Here is a 15,572-nt window from a genome sequence, read left to right as displayed (position 1 = left end):
TCAGATGTGGACGTTTGCACTCAAGGAGCTAGACATAGATCTGCCAGCTCAATAGGGACCTCCGGTTTGTCTTGCAGGAAAGGCCCTGGGCATGCTACCTTGCCTCTTCAGACCAGGCAGTCTTCGAGAGAGGGGATGATGCACACGGAGGGCACCCGGCACAGGAGAAACCCAACCTCTGGCGTCTCTTTGGGCCCTACAAGTAAATTGAACCAGCCGCTACCACCTGGAGGTGGACTGGACCTGACAGCCTCCATTTTTGCCCAGCCAACCCGGAGGAACCGGTGAGGGTTATTTTTCTTTTCATCCTCTAACAGCTTGGCGGCGCAGATCCCACCCAGCGCCGGCGAGCACCATCAAAGTGTTCGGTAGCAGCGCTGGCCAACAAGGCGGGATCTTTTGTTCAAAGGGGTGAAAAAAAATACGGGATGGACATGGGTTTCCCAGGAGGTTTGCGCGTAGCATTGAAACCAGACTCCGGGGAGGGTGCTTCATTCTCCAGATGTCTGGGTTGATTCACACACGCGCTCTCCTCTCTTTTCCTTCCTTGTGGGGAGATAGGTCTTGCAAAACAAGCCGGCTCTGTTGCGCTCTTGCTTTTCAGCTGGAAGCAAACCTGGCAGGCTGACAGTCGCACAAACTAAGAAACACAAGGTGGGGAGGTTCAGGGCCAGGAGAATGATTTAAAAGCCTGTGGTTTTCCTGCCTGCATGTCGGTCTGCTGCGGTATATGACTTTCCACACTGTAGTCGCTGCTAGCCGGCTTCCCCGACTCGAGGCTGGGTTTTTATTCCCCCCACCCCACCCCGCAACCAATTGCAATAATCACAAGCTCCTTTGGAAGCGACCAATTTGCTAATTTGGGTTAATCGCCGCTCCGGTGATAACGCAGCCTGCTTGCTCCAGACCGCGGTCCCTCGAGAGCCCCTGGGCACAGGCGTGACGGATCGGCTCAGCGCGGGGCCGCGGCGGCGCGGTCCTGTCCGCCACAGGCTGGGCGCGGAGAAGGGGAGGTGAAAGGTTAGCCGAAGGGGACAGAGGCACTTGCAGTTCAGGGCTTTATGAGGAAACCATCTGCACAGCTGCAGAGCTGCGAGTTACAAATTCCTGAGGCCTGACTTCCTGTGCGGGAAGACCGGGCAGCCCTCGCTGCCTAATGCCTTGTGATGTCAGGGCTTTGTGGTTTCTCCCTTTAAATGCTCACAGGTGGGGCCGGCTGGCTTTTTGTTGCTGGCTTTTTGGACCCCGATCGCTGTTTCTCAGTGGCCCGTGGACTGCTCAACGGCGCCGTCTTGTCTTCCCCTCCAGCCGTCCCTGGGGTTGAGTGTATGGGGTGGGAAGAAATGCTCTCGTGGTGTCCGTCCCTCCCAGGTCCTCTCCTTCCTCCAGCCCCGTGCAGGAGAGCTGCAGCCACCGCTGCGTGCATGCATGCCCCCTTCCCCTGCTTCGTTTGCCGCTTCACAGCCATGGATAGCTCCCCTCGGATCCTGCTAGAGAAGGAAAGGTCTCCAGGGACTTCAAGCCGGAGCTTCCCATAGACTTTATTCTATGATTTTTTTTTTTAAGGAAATTTTTTTACGTTCCCAGCCAAATCAGCCACACTAATTCCAAATCCGTGAGTCATTCAAGAACCATATGTGGCCCTGCTACCGGCAAGCATCCCCCACCCCCGCCTGGGGCCTCAGATGCTTCCAAATCCTTTGGCGGGCATCCTACACGCAAGCCCGAGCCTGGAGGCTTGGGGTTTGGATGCCCCCGAGTTTTGCTTGCCCTCAGCCACACGGCCGCAGGAGCAAGCTAGGGAGGCATCTCCCGTTTCCATGAAGTCGGCGTGTAGCCGAGATCCTCCTGCTGGAAGTGAAAGTGGGAGACTAACTATGCTTTACCTTGGTCAGGGTACTGCCCCCGCCACGTCCGTGTAGGAAAACCACCTTGGTGGTACTGGTATTTCCCCTGCCAGGTAAGACTGCAGTGGTTTGCGAACATACACCCTGACACACGCTTGTGCCCACTACTGCTTGGTGGCTACCTCTGGAGCGACACGTGGCAGCAGCTCAGGGTAGGTAGCAAAGAGCCTCCAGCTGCAGCCACAGTGAGGACGTGGGTTAGACATGCTGGAATTTGGCCAAGGGGCCTGGGGCTAATCCCCTGCCTATAATGAAGCACCATGGGCCTGATAATGGTCGCAGGTGGCCAGGGCTTTGGTTTGACATCTCTGCCGAGGACGGAGGCTGCCAGCTGCACGGTGCCCTCCATCCCCTGCCTGGGCACTGATTCAGAGGTGCCCCTTGCAGCGTCCGCAGCCCTGCTCCCTGGAGCACCAAGGAGTTGTTGGGTGGTCTCCCATTTCGATGGCAAAGTGGCTTCAGCATCGCTAACGGAAGAGGCAGCTTGTTCGTGATGGGGAGAGCGGTTCTGAGACACGGGTGTTGCCAAAGCTCCTGGAAAGAGGCGAGCCCGAGGGTGGGAGGAGGGAAATTAGGATGTGGGAACAGTTTGGATGTGCCTGGCTTGGATGCTCAGCTGGTGTCACTCAGGCTGGGGGGTTTGATGGAAGTGTGTGGACTTGTACCAGCTGCAGGTCTGGCCCCGCATGCAGGAAGGGAGGGTGCAGCACCCATGTAGCTCAGTCCATCACCCCTTCTCCCCTCCTGCTTCATTGCTCATCTTTCCCACCTCCCCTCCCAAGCTATCGCTTGTAGCCACAGGACCTAAAAGGAGTGGATGCATTTCCCCCTACTTCCACCCCCGTGCTACTGGGAGCTGGGTAACAACGCACCACCTTGACCCAAAGCTTCCTTCACAGTTTTTTACTGTTGCTTCATAGCCAGGAGTGGGGATGGGGAGAAGGCGCTGGGTTCGAGGAGCAAACATGCTTAGGCTTTTGCACTAGGAGATTAGCAGCCCTTCGGGACACAGGTGTGCAGGACTGTAGCCGGGGGAGGAACAGAAAGGCATAAGCTCCCTTCCAGGCTCAGCTTTGTTTCACAGTCAAGTGCTGGAAAATTGCAGAGTGGAAACCTCATTAAAGCAGGACCCTGGCGTCAGCTTGGTCTTTGCTGTAATTGGGCTTGTTCCTTGTTTGCCAGGAGAGCCGGGGGTTGGGGAGGAGGCTGTTGGGCAGAGGCAGGGCGGCATGGAGCAGACCTATCCCCTTGTCACACAGTTGCCCGCCTGGTCAAAGCAGCCTCTGAGGTTTAGGCACTTCTCTTGAGAGCGGGTGGGGGAGGTCCTGACTTGAGCCACAGGGCATGCAGGGGAAGCCCCACGTGTCCGAGTTCGAGTCCCATGGAGACATGGCTTTAGAGTTGGAGCTGATCTACACGAGCTTGTATCCCAATGAGGTAGCCCTTGGGGGTGGGGGTGTTTGTGGATGCAAAGAACCCCTCCCAGGGACAGTCATCTGGGGGCTGAACCCCCGTGCCCGAACCCAGGCAACTACAGCAGAGCTTCACACGCTGGCAGCAGTAGTCTTGCACCGGCCATGAGAGGGCAGGGAGGCAGGCCCGCTTTGCAAGCATGTCCCTGGACAGCGTTCCTCCTGCTACACCTGACGCAGTGTTAAGATACCCCGAGCGGTGCACTGGCGGAGAAGGGAGGGATCTCCCTGCACGGACCGAGTGGGGGGTTGCATGGGGGGCAGGATGAGCGAGGCATTAAGGCTGGTGTGTTGTGGGGGTCAGAATGCGGCGGGAGACGAGACGGCAGGGATGAGCCGGAGAGCAGCTCTAAGGCAATCCTGATCTGGTGCAAAGGGAGACTAAACTGGCTTGACCCCCGGACTGTGCTCATGCTGGGGGCCGCCGTCTCCTATCCGAGGACTGCGGGGTCCCAGCCTCTGCTGAGGTTCTTACCCCCACCCCGTCCTCCCCTCCCAGTTTGCCTGAGCCATCCGACAGCTGCGCCGAGGTTTCCCGTAATCTCAGCAGAACTAATGCAAACCTCCAGCTCCAAATGCCTCCCATTAACCCTTTCCTGCTTTGCTTCCCGTGCCACTCGCAGTCGCTCTGGACTTTTGGTTACCCGAGACGGCCTGTTTGGCACAGAGCTGCCCGCCTACCAGGGGCCCAAACCAGCGCGGGCACGAACACCGCAGCTACATTTGAGTGGAAAGCTTTCTTCTAAGGGTGTTCCCTGAACAACCTGAGCCCAGGGACGTGGCTGGAGGCCACCGATGCTCTGTGCGATCTGCTCTCCTCTCTTGTGCTGTTTCCCATTGCCCCCTTTCCCGTGCAGGTCTCCCCATGCCCCATGTCGGCTGTCTCTGAATGAAGGTGTTCGCTGAACACTGGTTCGGAGAGAGGAGTGCGGGTCTGATGCTCCTGATTTGGGGATGCCCTGACATATTCCAGCATGGAGACCGTGTTGATTTGGGGTCTTTGTGCTAATCCCATGCCTGACCTGGGGGCGAGCCCGTCTCCTCTCCCACCCTCTGCTGTATTTTTCTTTCCGGGTTGTGCGTTCTTTGGGGCTGCAGCTGTCTCGCGTGACGTACGTACAGCACGTAGCGCAGTGGAGCCCTGATTTCGGTGACGCATCCTGAGTTGCAAGCCCCGTTCCCTGCCTGCCCTACCCCTCCCAGCCCCTTGCCTCGACCTCCCCAGCGTTGCCATCCTGCAAGTTTTAAGAGTTAAGAGAGTTTAGAAAAAACAAAAAACCGGAGCTCTTTGTTGTCAGGTTAATCCCCGACTTCGAGCCCTCTGAAGTGAAAAGCGGGAGCAGGATGGGGCCGTGTCCCAGCTCAGGTGTAAGACCTCCTCAGCAGCCGGGCAGGGATCAGGCTGACTTCACAAGAACAAAGAGCAGCTGGAGGGGGTTTCTCTGCCAAGCTGGGAAAGCCTGCCTGGGTTTAGACCCCTGCAAGGGTCTGCAGGCCCCGTGGTCGTCCAGCCGTCTACGTGAGCACACGCGTGGAGGTGTGTGCATGGGTGATGGGGTACGCCCATCAAAGTAGGTGCAGGTTCACGTGTTTGCTGCCGTGTGCTTGAGCACGCAGCTTCGCAGGTTCATCTGCTCCCACCGGCGTGCACATGCAGGTTTCGCACGGCCATGGGTGTGCACACCGGTCCACGTGGGATTTTTTGCACACGGGTGCGTGGCAGCTTTCTCTGTGCACGTGTTTCCCACCGTTCCTTGGACAGGTTTGACTGCTCCTACCAACGCTGCCGGCTTGGTCCGGACGTGCCGCGATTTCCCCAGTAGTGGTCAGACCAGAAACCAGAAGGGGTGGTTCAGGTTTGCAGGTTTCTAGCGGGGAAGCGCCTCCCAGGTTTGAATGTTTCCCTTCAAATTTGAATTGCTTTTTCCCTTGCCAGGAGAGACGCAGCCACTCAGCGCACAGCCCAGGCCGGAGCGAAAGGCGGCACCACGGGGAAGCCTTGGCCCCTTCCTCCCTTTGGAAGCAGGGCAGCGCAGCCACGATGCTACAGCCCCGGATATCATCCAGGTGCTTCGCTGCGCGGGTGCAAGGAGCTGCTTGGAGGTGGCAGAAAGGTCAGACATGGGGAGGAGTCTCCTATTTCCATGAAGTCAGGGTTAACCATGCATCCAGCACCTACACGGGCACTGCGCCCCATGCCAGCACAGTGCGACTAGGAAGCCAGCTGGTGATCGCAGGGCATTTCCCCCAGGGAAGCATTGGTTAGGCTTGATGCGAGCCCATTAAGGAGAACGATGCTGGCCCAGTTCGGGCAGGAGTGGGCGGCAAGCCGGAGTGCTGGAAGCTGCCCGCCTCGCCGTGCCGCGGGGAAGGACGGAGTCGGGGCACGTGCTGCGGGCGCTGGCGCCAAGCGGGAGGCGGACTCCCAGCGAGGGAGCTGATTGGCTGGAGGCTCCTGAATACGCAAATATCCCGCTTGTGGGAGGCTTCCCCATTGGCGCGCAGCTCCGGCCTATGCAGATGAGCGCCGGTGGGGGGACAATGCCCTCCTCCGCGGGCGGCGGGAAGCCGGGCGGGGACGCCGTATACAAAACGAGGCCTCGCCATTGGCTGGGGGCGTCGCATTATGCAGATGGCGGGGCTGGCCCCGCTCGCCCATTGGCGGCGGCGGCGTTCGGGGCGCCGCGCGCAGTGTGTCCCGGCCGGCGGCGGGGGCGGACGCGGCGGGCGGGCGGCGGGTTGGGGTCCCGGGCCGATGGCTGCGGGGTTATGGGGCCCGGCAGCCTCCCCCCGGCGGCGGTAGCGCGGCGCCGGGGAGCGCGGCGGCGCCCGCCGCTCGGCATCATGCTGCTGGTGTCCGTGTGCTGCTGCTGCTGCCTGCCCCCGCTCGCAGGTACCGCGGGCACCGCCGGGGAGATCCGGGGGCATCGCCGGGGTGCAAGGGGGGGGCAGCTTCTAGAGGTGACCCCGAACGGTGGGCATTGCCAGGGTGCATGGGGGGGGCTCCTAGGGGGTCACCCCATGGGTGGGTATCCCCGAGGTGCAAGGGGGGAGCTCCTAGGGGTGACCCTAAGGGATGGCCACCTCTGGGGTGCATGGGGGGCTCCTAGGGGGTCATCCCATGGGTGGGCATCCCCGGGGTGCAAGGGGGGAACTGCTAAGGGATCACCCCATGGGTAGGCATCCTCAGGGTGCAAGGGGGGAGCTCCTAAGGGGTGACCCCATGGGTGGGCATCCCCAGGGTGCAAGAGGGGGGCTCCTAGGGGTGACCCCAAGGAGTGGGCATCCCCAGGGTGTAAGGGGGGGGTTCCTAGAGGTGACCCCAAGGGGTGGGCATCCCCAGGGTGCAAGGGGGGGGGGTTCCTAGAGGTGACCCCAAGGGGTGGGCATCCCCAGGGTGCAAGGGGGGGTTCCTAGAAGTGACCCCAAGGGGTGGGCATCTCTGGTGTGCATGGGGGGGGTTCCTAGAGGTGACCCCAAGGGGTGGGCATCTCTGGTGTGCATGGGGGGGGGTTCCTAGGGGTGACCCCAAGGGATGGACATCCCTAGGGTGCAAGAGGGGGGCTCCTAGAGGTGACCCCAAGGGGTGGGCATTTCTGGTGTGCATGGGGGGGGTTCCTAGAGGTGACCCCAAGGGGTGGGCATCTCTAGTGTGCATGGGGGGGGGTTCCTAGGGGTGACCCCAAGGGATGGGCATCCCTAGGGTGCAAGAGGGGGGCTCCTAGAGGTGACCCCAAGGGGTGGGCATCTCTGGTGTGCATGGGGGGGGGTTCCTAGGGGTGACCCCAAGGGGTGGGCATCCCCAGGGTGCAAGAGGGGGGCTCCTAGAGGTGACCCCAAGGGGTGGGCATCCCCAGGGTGCAAGGGGGGGGCTCCTAGGGTGACTCCAGTGGGTGGGCATCCTGGGGCCCCTCGGGGGCTGTGCGGGTAGCGGGCTGGGGGTGGTGGAGCCTTTGCTGGGAGGTTTGTTTTCCTACCGAGAGCAACCGGGCAGCCCCTGCCAAAGAAAACACGGCGGCTGCCTGGAGCACAGAGGCGCCTTTCTGCTGCCTGCAGCAGCGCCCTCGCCGCTCCCTGCGCTGGGCACCCGCAGCCAGGGGGCCCCGGGGGGCCCCGGCCTTCTCCACACCCCCGTCCCGTCCCCCAGTCTCGTGCCGCAGGGCACAGCTGTCTGTGCCCGTTGCAGCCGGTGGGTGTCTGTGCCCAGCGCCCCTGTCCCAGTTGAAGAACAGGGATGTGCATGGAAAGCTGGAAGTAGCCGGGGCTCGCCCGTTCGCGGGGCACCGAGGCCAGAGGACGGGGCGGGCACCTCCGCGAATGTCTGGGCATTAAGTTTCTTTGCTGCAAGCACGCGTCTCGGCGGCGCTGTGAGGAATGTCTGGTTTTGACAACCTGGCCGGGGCTGTGAGCGGTGCTTGTCTTTTTTCCACCGTTGGAAAAACAGATTGCGCGGGGGAAGCCGGAGCAGAGTGGGTTTTGAAACCGAGGACAAAAGAGAATAACTCCAGGACTGGCGATGGAGGGAGGAAGCATCAGGGGGAAGATCAGGATGCGTTTTACACCTCAGCGCAGTCACGCAGGGCGGTGAGAAACTCGCCGGGTAGCAGCTCCCGCGCGTGGCAGGTCTGCAGCTACTCATCCCCCGTTTCCATGCTAGATCGAAAATTGCTGCATTGCTAAAATCTTCCCCCCTGGGGAGAATCCTGCCTTGAATTTAATCACGCGCGTGCGTTGGACTTGAGCGCCCGAGTTCTGGTCCGAGGCATCGAACTGCGTAGCGCAGCGTGTGTTGCCCGACGTGCAGGAAAGCGTTAGCGCCGTGTCCGAATGCGTGCGGGAACGGCAGCCGGAGTCTAGACCTATTGCAAATTGCTGTGGGTTTGACCGAACGTGCGTGCCCATCAGCTTTGCAGGCGAGGGGAGGCACTTGATTGGGAATGAAAAGGAACAGCAGTCGGGTTTGGGGTTGGGTTTTTGCATAGAGGTGGTAAAGGGGAGCGGGAGATCTCGTGATTTGACTGCTAAAGTCCAGTGACCGGTTTTTAATTTGATTTTTTTTTTTTTTTTTTACATTGATCATCCAGGCGATTCTTTTGCCCTGTTGCAGCTCTGAGAGGAGGGCTTAATTAAACAACAGAAAACTGCTAGGAAGGTCTGGCTGCAGGACTGCTCCCGTGGGTATCTCAGGGGTGCTGTGGTGGGCACCGTTGGTAAAATGCCTTCAAGTGTGAGTTCAAGGGCAAAGGAGCGTGGTAACTCGGGTCATAGGAGCCAGTAGGATATGTGCGTCTGTGCGACGAGCAGTTTAGCTTCTGCTTGAAAGCCCCGCTTAAGGAGATTTCGTTGCAGCGTGTGTATTGAATGGGGGTCGGGGTGTGCTTGGCATCTTCTGATGACGCCGTCTTGGCTTCGCAATAGTTTTATTGTGTATAGCCCTGATTTAGTTAGTCTATAAAATGCAAACATCCCTTGCCTTCTGCCGTCGCCTGGCCACGGACACCCATCCGGTGCCTTGCTGCTGATCAGAACTGCCCCCCTCCCCTTTTTCCCTTTGCAGTGCATTGCCAACAGTGCCGGATCCAGCGCTGCAACGCCGACTACGTGGCCGCCACGTCTCCGAGCCATGCCTTGCCGGAGGAGACGCTGCCGGACGTGGATTACTGCATCGCCTTGCGGGCCTATTCCGTGTGCACCCGAAAGACCGCCAAGTCCTGCCGCGGGGATCTGGTGTATCATTCTGCCGTCTTTAGGATAAAGGAACTCTTTGCACAGTACAACTGCTCCAGTGACGGGCCCACGTCCTCGGCCAAAGCCCCCGGCACGCCGGACCCTCTGCTCTCCGAGCTCTGCAACTATGAGAGCAGGTCTGGCTTTCAGAAGAGGTTTGCCCATTGCGGGTTGTTTGGGGACCCTCACTTACGGACATTCAAGGACGAGTTCCAGACGTGCAAAGTGGAAGGAGCGTGGCCGCTAATAGACAATCAGTACCTCTCGGTCCAGGTCACCAATGTCCCCGTGGTTCTGGGATCCAGTGCCACGGCCACCAGCAAGGTAAAAGCATCAGGCCCCGGAGGCGTCTTTCGTGTTAGCAGCTCAGCTTGAATGCATCAAGCCAGCAGCTGTGATCGTGAGCTGCCCCCTTGCGCTAGGCCGAGGAAGCTCATGTCAGAAAGTGGCCGTAGGAGGCTGGTTCTTCACAAGTTGGGTGGCTGGAAGCTGAGTCAGACGTGCCTCGTTACCATGGTCCCTGCTAATTGCAGTGCTGCACCTGGCGTCTTCATGCCCTCGCTCTCCTTACACCACATTATTTCCAGTGCCTGCTTCCGGGGGGGAGGTAAAACTCCTGTTTTAGACCCAACTCAAAGGGAGGGGCGGAGAAGGGATTTATCTGAACCCCCATGAGCACAAGTGGGAGATTTAGAGTGGGGCAGTGGGGTCTGCATAGTCTCACGCCTCCTGGGTGATTCAGGACTCAAGGAGCACGCCTGTCTGTCTGCCGGATGAGAGGATGGCTGTGACTAAAGTTCGCAAGCCCTTGTCTGCTGAAAACACCCCGTTGCGAGTCTTCAGAAAGAGCAAGGACCTGAGAGAGGGTACAAACTAGTGACGGTTGCAGAAGGCACAGTCCGATATCATGACGAATCGAGCTCTCTCTCTATCGATCAGATGGGGCGGTCGGGTGCATAGAGCAGGGGGCTGCGGCTTGGGACCGCGGGCGGGAGAATCTGGATCATTGGGAAGGTGGGAAAAGCATATCATCCTCGTGAGGATGGTACAGGCAGGAACATTTCTTCTCTAGGGAAGCTGTCTTCGTTGTCATTCTGCTTTGGACATGAATGACTTGCGGGAGGACGGTTGTGTGCATCTCGTTGCTTCTGTGCCCGTCGCTACTCGCTGCCCGGGAATGATCTAGCTTCAGTAGGAAAAATCCCAGTGCCCCCCAGTGGGCTGGGTTCAGTTTTGCACTCCGTGTAGACGATGGTGCTGGACTGATTGCACCGGCGTGGCCCTTACAGGGCTTTCGATGCCTCTGCTGATGCCGTGAACAAGGGGATGAGGCCGGAGGCACTATGGCTAACTAGGGTGGAAGCCACTAATCCAAGTCACTCACTGTCTGCAAGGGAGATCACCTCCCCAAGCTGTGCCCACCTAGCAGGGCTGGAGCTGTGGCCAGGCTGCTGCCTGTTGCCATGATCTCTTGCATTGCTCTTGGAAGAGCAGCCCAGATCCAGCTAGGCCTAGCAGCAGTAGCTGTGAATTGGGCTGTCCTGCACGGGTGCATACCCTCTGCTGTCCCGAGTCTTGTTAATGCTTCTGTCTCACGGAAAGCTTAATGGCTACAAGTGCCTGAGGCTGGAGGAGTCAGTGTGGTTGGTCCGTTTTGGCCTGAAGGTCCTGGGGAAACGCAACGGGGAATGATCCCTTGAGCACTGGTTCTCAGCACTGGCCTGTCTCCATGCAATTAGCTGCACAACCCCTGGGAAAGAAGGGGGTAGGCAGTGTGGGCTAGTGCACAGAGCTAAAGGGGTGACGTCCGTGTAGTCTGAGGCAACTTTATTCCTAACTGAGAGTATCCACGCAGGGGTTAGCATGCGTTAGCTTGGCCCGTGGGGGCAGGATCTTATTGCACTTTGTGCACAGACAGCAAACTTCCGGCTCCTGCTTTCTTTAGCCCGAGGCTGCTCTGTCTCTTCTATGTCAGCTGTTCATCATGCTCTCTATTTTGGTGTCTGAGTTGCTCTGGTGTCTGTGTTGAGACGCCCTTTGGTGTGGGGCTGGAGGGGGAATGCTGCCTTCCTTGCACTCTGGCGATGCTGGCACTATGCCATCCGAGGTGCCCATGCAGTGGGCATTAAGAGGGGTGGTCTTCAAATCGGACGCAGGGAAAATTCCAACTTGCCCATCCCAAAAGCTCGTCTGCTTGTGCTTTGCACCTCGTCCACGCCTAAGGTCTGCGGTTCTTTGTGCTGCCAGATAGCTGGGATCTGCCGGAGCGGGACAGGACCTGTGAATCATGAGACACCCAGCCCCTCCTGGAGCCTACTTTGCTGGACTGCAGGAGGAAGGCAATTAGGACACTCGTGTCACCTGGCCGGACCGCTCTCCTAAAGGGGTAACCTTGCAGTAAATGCTCTCCCCTACTTGCAGAAAGAGCTGGGGCATCGCTGCCAACCCTTACCTCGGGACCCTGGAGTCCTGGCCCCCCAGCCTGTACTCTAGCCCCGTGGCCATAGGAGTAGCAGGTCTCAGCAGCCTTTTCAGTGATCACCATGACTTGTCCATCCTGCCTGCCTCCTTGCAGCTGGTTCAAACCAAGGATCCCAGGAGTCTCCTGAACTAGATGCGGAGATTCGAACCCAAAACCTTTCCCTTCCCTGGAACCCTTTCCTGTCAGAGCCCTGCTTCGCTGGTGGATGGGCTCGGTGGGTTGCGTCCACCCGTTCCTGTTTCTGTGCTCAGTGCCAGGCCAGGCCAGGAATGCAAACAGAGGTGTGCGAGCCTGGACAGGCTTCAACACCCCGAACTGCTGCAGAACAGGTGCCTCTGGGGGCTGCAGGCAGGAGGCATGGACCAGCTACCTTTGGTTAGGATGCTCATTTGGAGTTTGGGAGTCCGGGGGTCCTGTCCTGTGTCCACCATGGGTCTGGGTGTCTACACGACTGCTGAGCTGGGCACAAGTCCTGATGTTGTGTCCCAACAGAACAAGGAGGAGAAAGCGGCTCTTGTCCCCCTCCCCGCTGCAGCTGGACACCAGTAGCAGAGAAGCCAGAGCGTGCCCCCAGGCTCTGCCCCCCCACAGCGAGGGGTTGAGACTGCAGTGCTCTGACTTGCAGCCGTGGCTGTAGATCAGACCCTAGGTGCAGTGTTTATACATGTGCTGAGCCCCTGCCCCATGCATTCACCATCACTGGGTAAAATGGGTGAGTGCAGTGCAGAAGGGGATTGAATAGCAGCCTTCAACTCCCTGCAGGGGAGCTGCAAAGAGGATGGAGCTGGGTTGCTCTCAGTGGGGGCAGATGACAGAACAAGGAGCAATGGGCAAGGGAAGTGTAGGTTCGATATTAGGAAGAATTTTCTCACTAGGAGGGTTGTAAAACACTGGAACAGGTTACCCAGAGAGGTGGTGGACTCTCCATCCTTGCAGGTTTTTAAGACCTAGCTACACTAAGCCTTGGCTGGGATGATGTAGCTGGGGCTGGTGCTGCTTGCAGCAGGGGGTTGGACTAGTTGTGACCTCCCGAGGTCTCTTCAACCCTCATTTTCTGTGATTCTAAGTTTCCAGCAGCCGTCTCCGTGAGCTGTGCACTTAGTGGCGTGTACTGTTCCCCTTGGTGGCCCTTTCCCCCTGGTTGCCCGGGGGGCAGACTCCAAAGGCGTGCTGGAGACGGGGGCTGGATACTGCCGGCCCTGTGACACAGTGGTTCATGCACCGTGCTAGAAAAACTCAGGTTCAAGCCCCTTCTGGGCTGAGTGCTGCCAGCCACGGGGAAAGGCTGCTGTATTTGTTCTGATCCTTTCCCCCTGTCCTGCAGATCACCCTGATCTTTAAGAGCTACCAGGGCTGCACGGAGCAGAAGGTTTACCAGGCCACCACCGAGGACCTGCCCCTGGCGTTCAGCGACGGCACGAGAAACGGGGGGCGGCAGGAGGGAGCCGGCAGCCTGCGCATCCTGGAGAAGCCGGACACGCACCAGGTGGAGATCCAAGCCCACTACATCGGCAGCACCATCATCATCCGCCAGGTGGGCCGCTACCTCACCTTCGCCATCCGCGTGCCCGAGGAGACCCTGAGCCTCGCCGAGGAAGGCACCGGCCTCCAGCTTTGCCTGCATGGCTGCCCCAAGAGCGAGCTGATCCAGGAGCACCGGCTGAGCCTGGGCAACGTCAGCCCGCTCTGGCCGGGCTCCCGCTGGGCCTACACGGTGGAAACGGCCACGAAGCAGTGCCGCCACATGCTGCAGGTGGAGGATGTGTATTTCCAGTCCTGTGTCTTTGACCTGCTCACCACAGGGGACCCTGAGTTCTCCGTGGCAGCCTACGGGGCCTTGGAAGACCTGAAGGCCTTGTACCCCAGCAGACTCAAGCTGCACACGGTCTCCAAGACTGTCAGCGTGGCAGGGAGTGCCCCGGGGCCCAGGCAGCCTCCTGCCCCTCTGCTCTGTTGTGCCCTTGCCTGTCTAACGCTGCTGCGGTGGTGCTAACAGCGGCGGTCTGACTGCGGTGGGATCTGGCACGGGAAGAGAGCATTGCCAGGCACTGGCCTTTCTTGCAGCAGAGTGGACAGGTCAAAGTCTCCTCCTCCTGCAAAACCAGGCGCTGGGTCCAGCTGATCCTCCGCTCCGGCCTTGGCAGAAGGTAAAGCGTGGGTTGCTTAGGCATGCTGGTTTCCAGGCACCAACCACTACTGGCCTGTGGGCATTCGGAGGGGACCTGTCCCTCCACTTGTTTGGCAGAGGTGCCAGATGCCAGCAGAGAGGCCTTCTCCAGGGACCTGCCCAGAGCCTTGGCTGAGGGGCCAACAGAAGTGTCCATTTGCCAACCAGGAGCATCTCTGCAGGTGACTTGCACAGGCCTCTCTGCCACCCTCTGCCCGCCTTGCTTGCTCAGCCCATGGCAGTGCCTGACCGACCCCATCCAGTGTGCATCCTGCTGTTTTTGTCCACCCCTACACCACAGCAAAGTCCCCGGTTGTGGGGCAGGCCTGGCCTGGGTGCAGTGCTGGGAGCGGCCTCTTGTGCCCGCTGCCGCAGGCATGACTGCAGGGAAGTGCCATGCTACGCTGTGCCCGGGAGAGGGCACGGATGCGGAGAAGCGGGGGCAGCAACCGCTTTAACCCAGCGCCTCCTCTCCATGCTCTCGAGAGAAGCGCTTGGTGTGAGCGGTGCTCGGGGTGATAGAGGACCCCAACTCCTGCTTGATCTATGCCAGACGTCTCCCGCATGCAGCAGTAGCTACCACACGCACCTCCACTTGCCTTCTGGCCCCTCCGAGCTGCGGGGAACCGGGCACGCGGCTTCTCTGTATAATATATTTGCTGCCCAGATGTGTATATTTCTGCTTGCCAGCCTGTAAATGTGTCTGTACATGCTGTACAGTGGGAGTCCCTCTGGCGCTGTGTGGTTGTGAACTTCGCAAACCCTTGTTAATAGCATTTTAATCTCTATTTTAATTAAAAAATACCAAACTAACCCATGTTGCTGCAAGGGTCGGTGTTCTCCTAGCAGGTGCTGAATGGTCTGGCGGCCCTCGGCTTCCCTGCACTACCAGAGTCCTGCTGGCTGTAGATCAGGGGTGTCCAACTGGGCCCCCAGGTCCACTCCTGACCCATTTCCTGGTGTGGCAACGGGGTGAGTGGTGCTGTGTCATCTTAGGGAGCCACAGGGATTACCATGGCTGTTGTCCCTTTGCTGCCAGTGCTCATCCCCAAGGGGGCTGTGGACCCCAGAACTTGGAGGTGGGCTGCACCCCTGAATTCCCAGCCCTACCAGGAGGCCTGTGGGCTGGATGACCCAGCACCAAGGGCTGGCTCCAGCCTGCGGGCCTTATCGGTGGCATCCGTGCTGTGGCTGCTTCTTGATTGGAGTGGTCACTCCCTTTGGGCAAGTGCCCAGCTCTGCATGATGCCACCTGCAGCAAACAGGAGGACAGGTGGGGTGAGAGCTTCCCCCTCAGCCAAAGCCATGGAAGAAAGAGCCGCCTTTGTTCGTCCAGAAGAGGTGAGGGAAGCAGAGCAGGGCCATGGCAATGTCGCTGTGCCTGCAGGGGTGCTGGCAGCACTGGGCAGCTTCCCTGTTGCCTCCTGCATTGGCACCTCTGCATGTGTGTATAATAGGTGTGGGCTTTGGCTTCGGGCACAGCATTGCTATCAAAAGGAATGGGCTGTTGCCAGCTTCCCTCTCCTGAGCCCTACCGTATCCATGGAGCCAGCCCTGTGGTCCAGGGGAGACCAAGACAACCCATTTCTTGCTGCCCAAGCAAACCCCAGCCTTCCCTCTCCCCATTGAACACTGCATTTGCACCAGCATCGCAGTTATCATGCCTTGGAGGGGGACCTGGTAACAGCTTCCAGGTTGCATGCGCTTTCTTAGGGCCTGTTGCTTTCCTCTCGAACCTGTCAGCTGAGGATCTGGGAGCACCTTGCAGCCCTGGCAGAAGGTGGGATCTGAGCCAAGGTGGGATCTGAGCTACGACC

General features: G+C 59.3%; 1 protein-coding gene across 2 annotated transcripts in view; it reads left to right on the top strand.

Moving 5' to 3' along the window:
• LOC102562245 (repulsive guidance molecule A) overlaps window positions 1-14,568 on the top strand; it is a 28,963-nt gene extending 14,395 nt beyond the window's left edge. The window contains exons 4-7 of one of the 2 annotated variants that reach the window (XM_019484068.2): window positions 78-284; window positions 5,316-5,493; window positions 8,937-9,430; window positions 12,913-14,568. In XM_019484068.2, the coding sequence (XP_019339613.2) occupies window positions 5,421-5,493; window positions 8,937-9,430; window positions 12,913-13,581 (1,236 nt within the window). In that variant the 5' untranslated portion in view covers window positions 78-284; window positions 5,316-5,420 and the 3' untranslated portion in view covers window positions 13,582-14,568. Of the gene's footprint in view, window positions 1-77; window positions 285-5,315; window positions 5,494-5,671; window positions 6,273-8,936; window positions 9,431-12,912 lie in introns of those variants that run through there. The other variant, XM_059719719.1, reaches the window with a different exon arrangement.
• Window positions 14,569-15,572: the final 1,004 nt, after the last annotated feature.

This window comes from Alligator mississippiensis, chromosome 16, assembly GCF_030867095.1.
Source record: "Alligator mississippiensis isolate rAllMis1 chromosome 16, rAllMis1, whole genome shotgun sequence".
Classification (NCBI taxonomy): Eukaryota; Metazoa; Chordata; order Crocodylia; family Alligatoridae; genus Alligator; species Alligator mississippiensis.
Note: the sequence above shows the minus strand (reverse complement) of the source record. Positions and strands in the feature narration are given on the sequence as shown.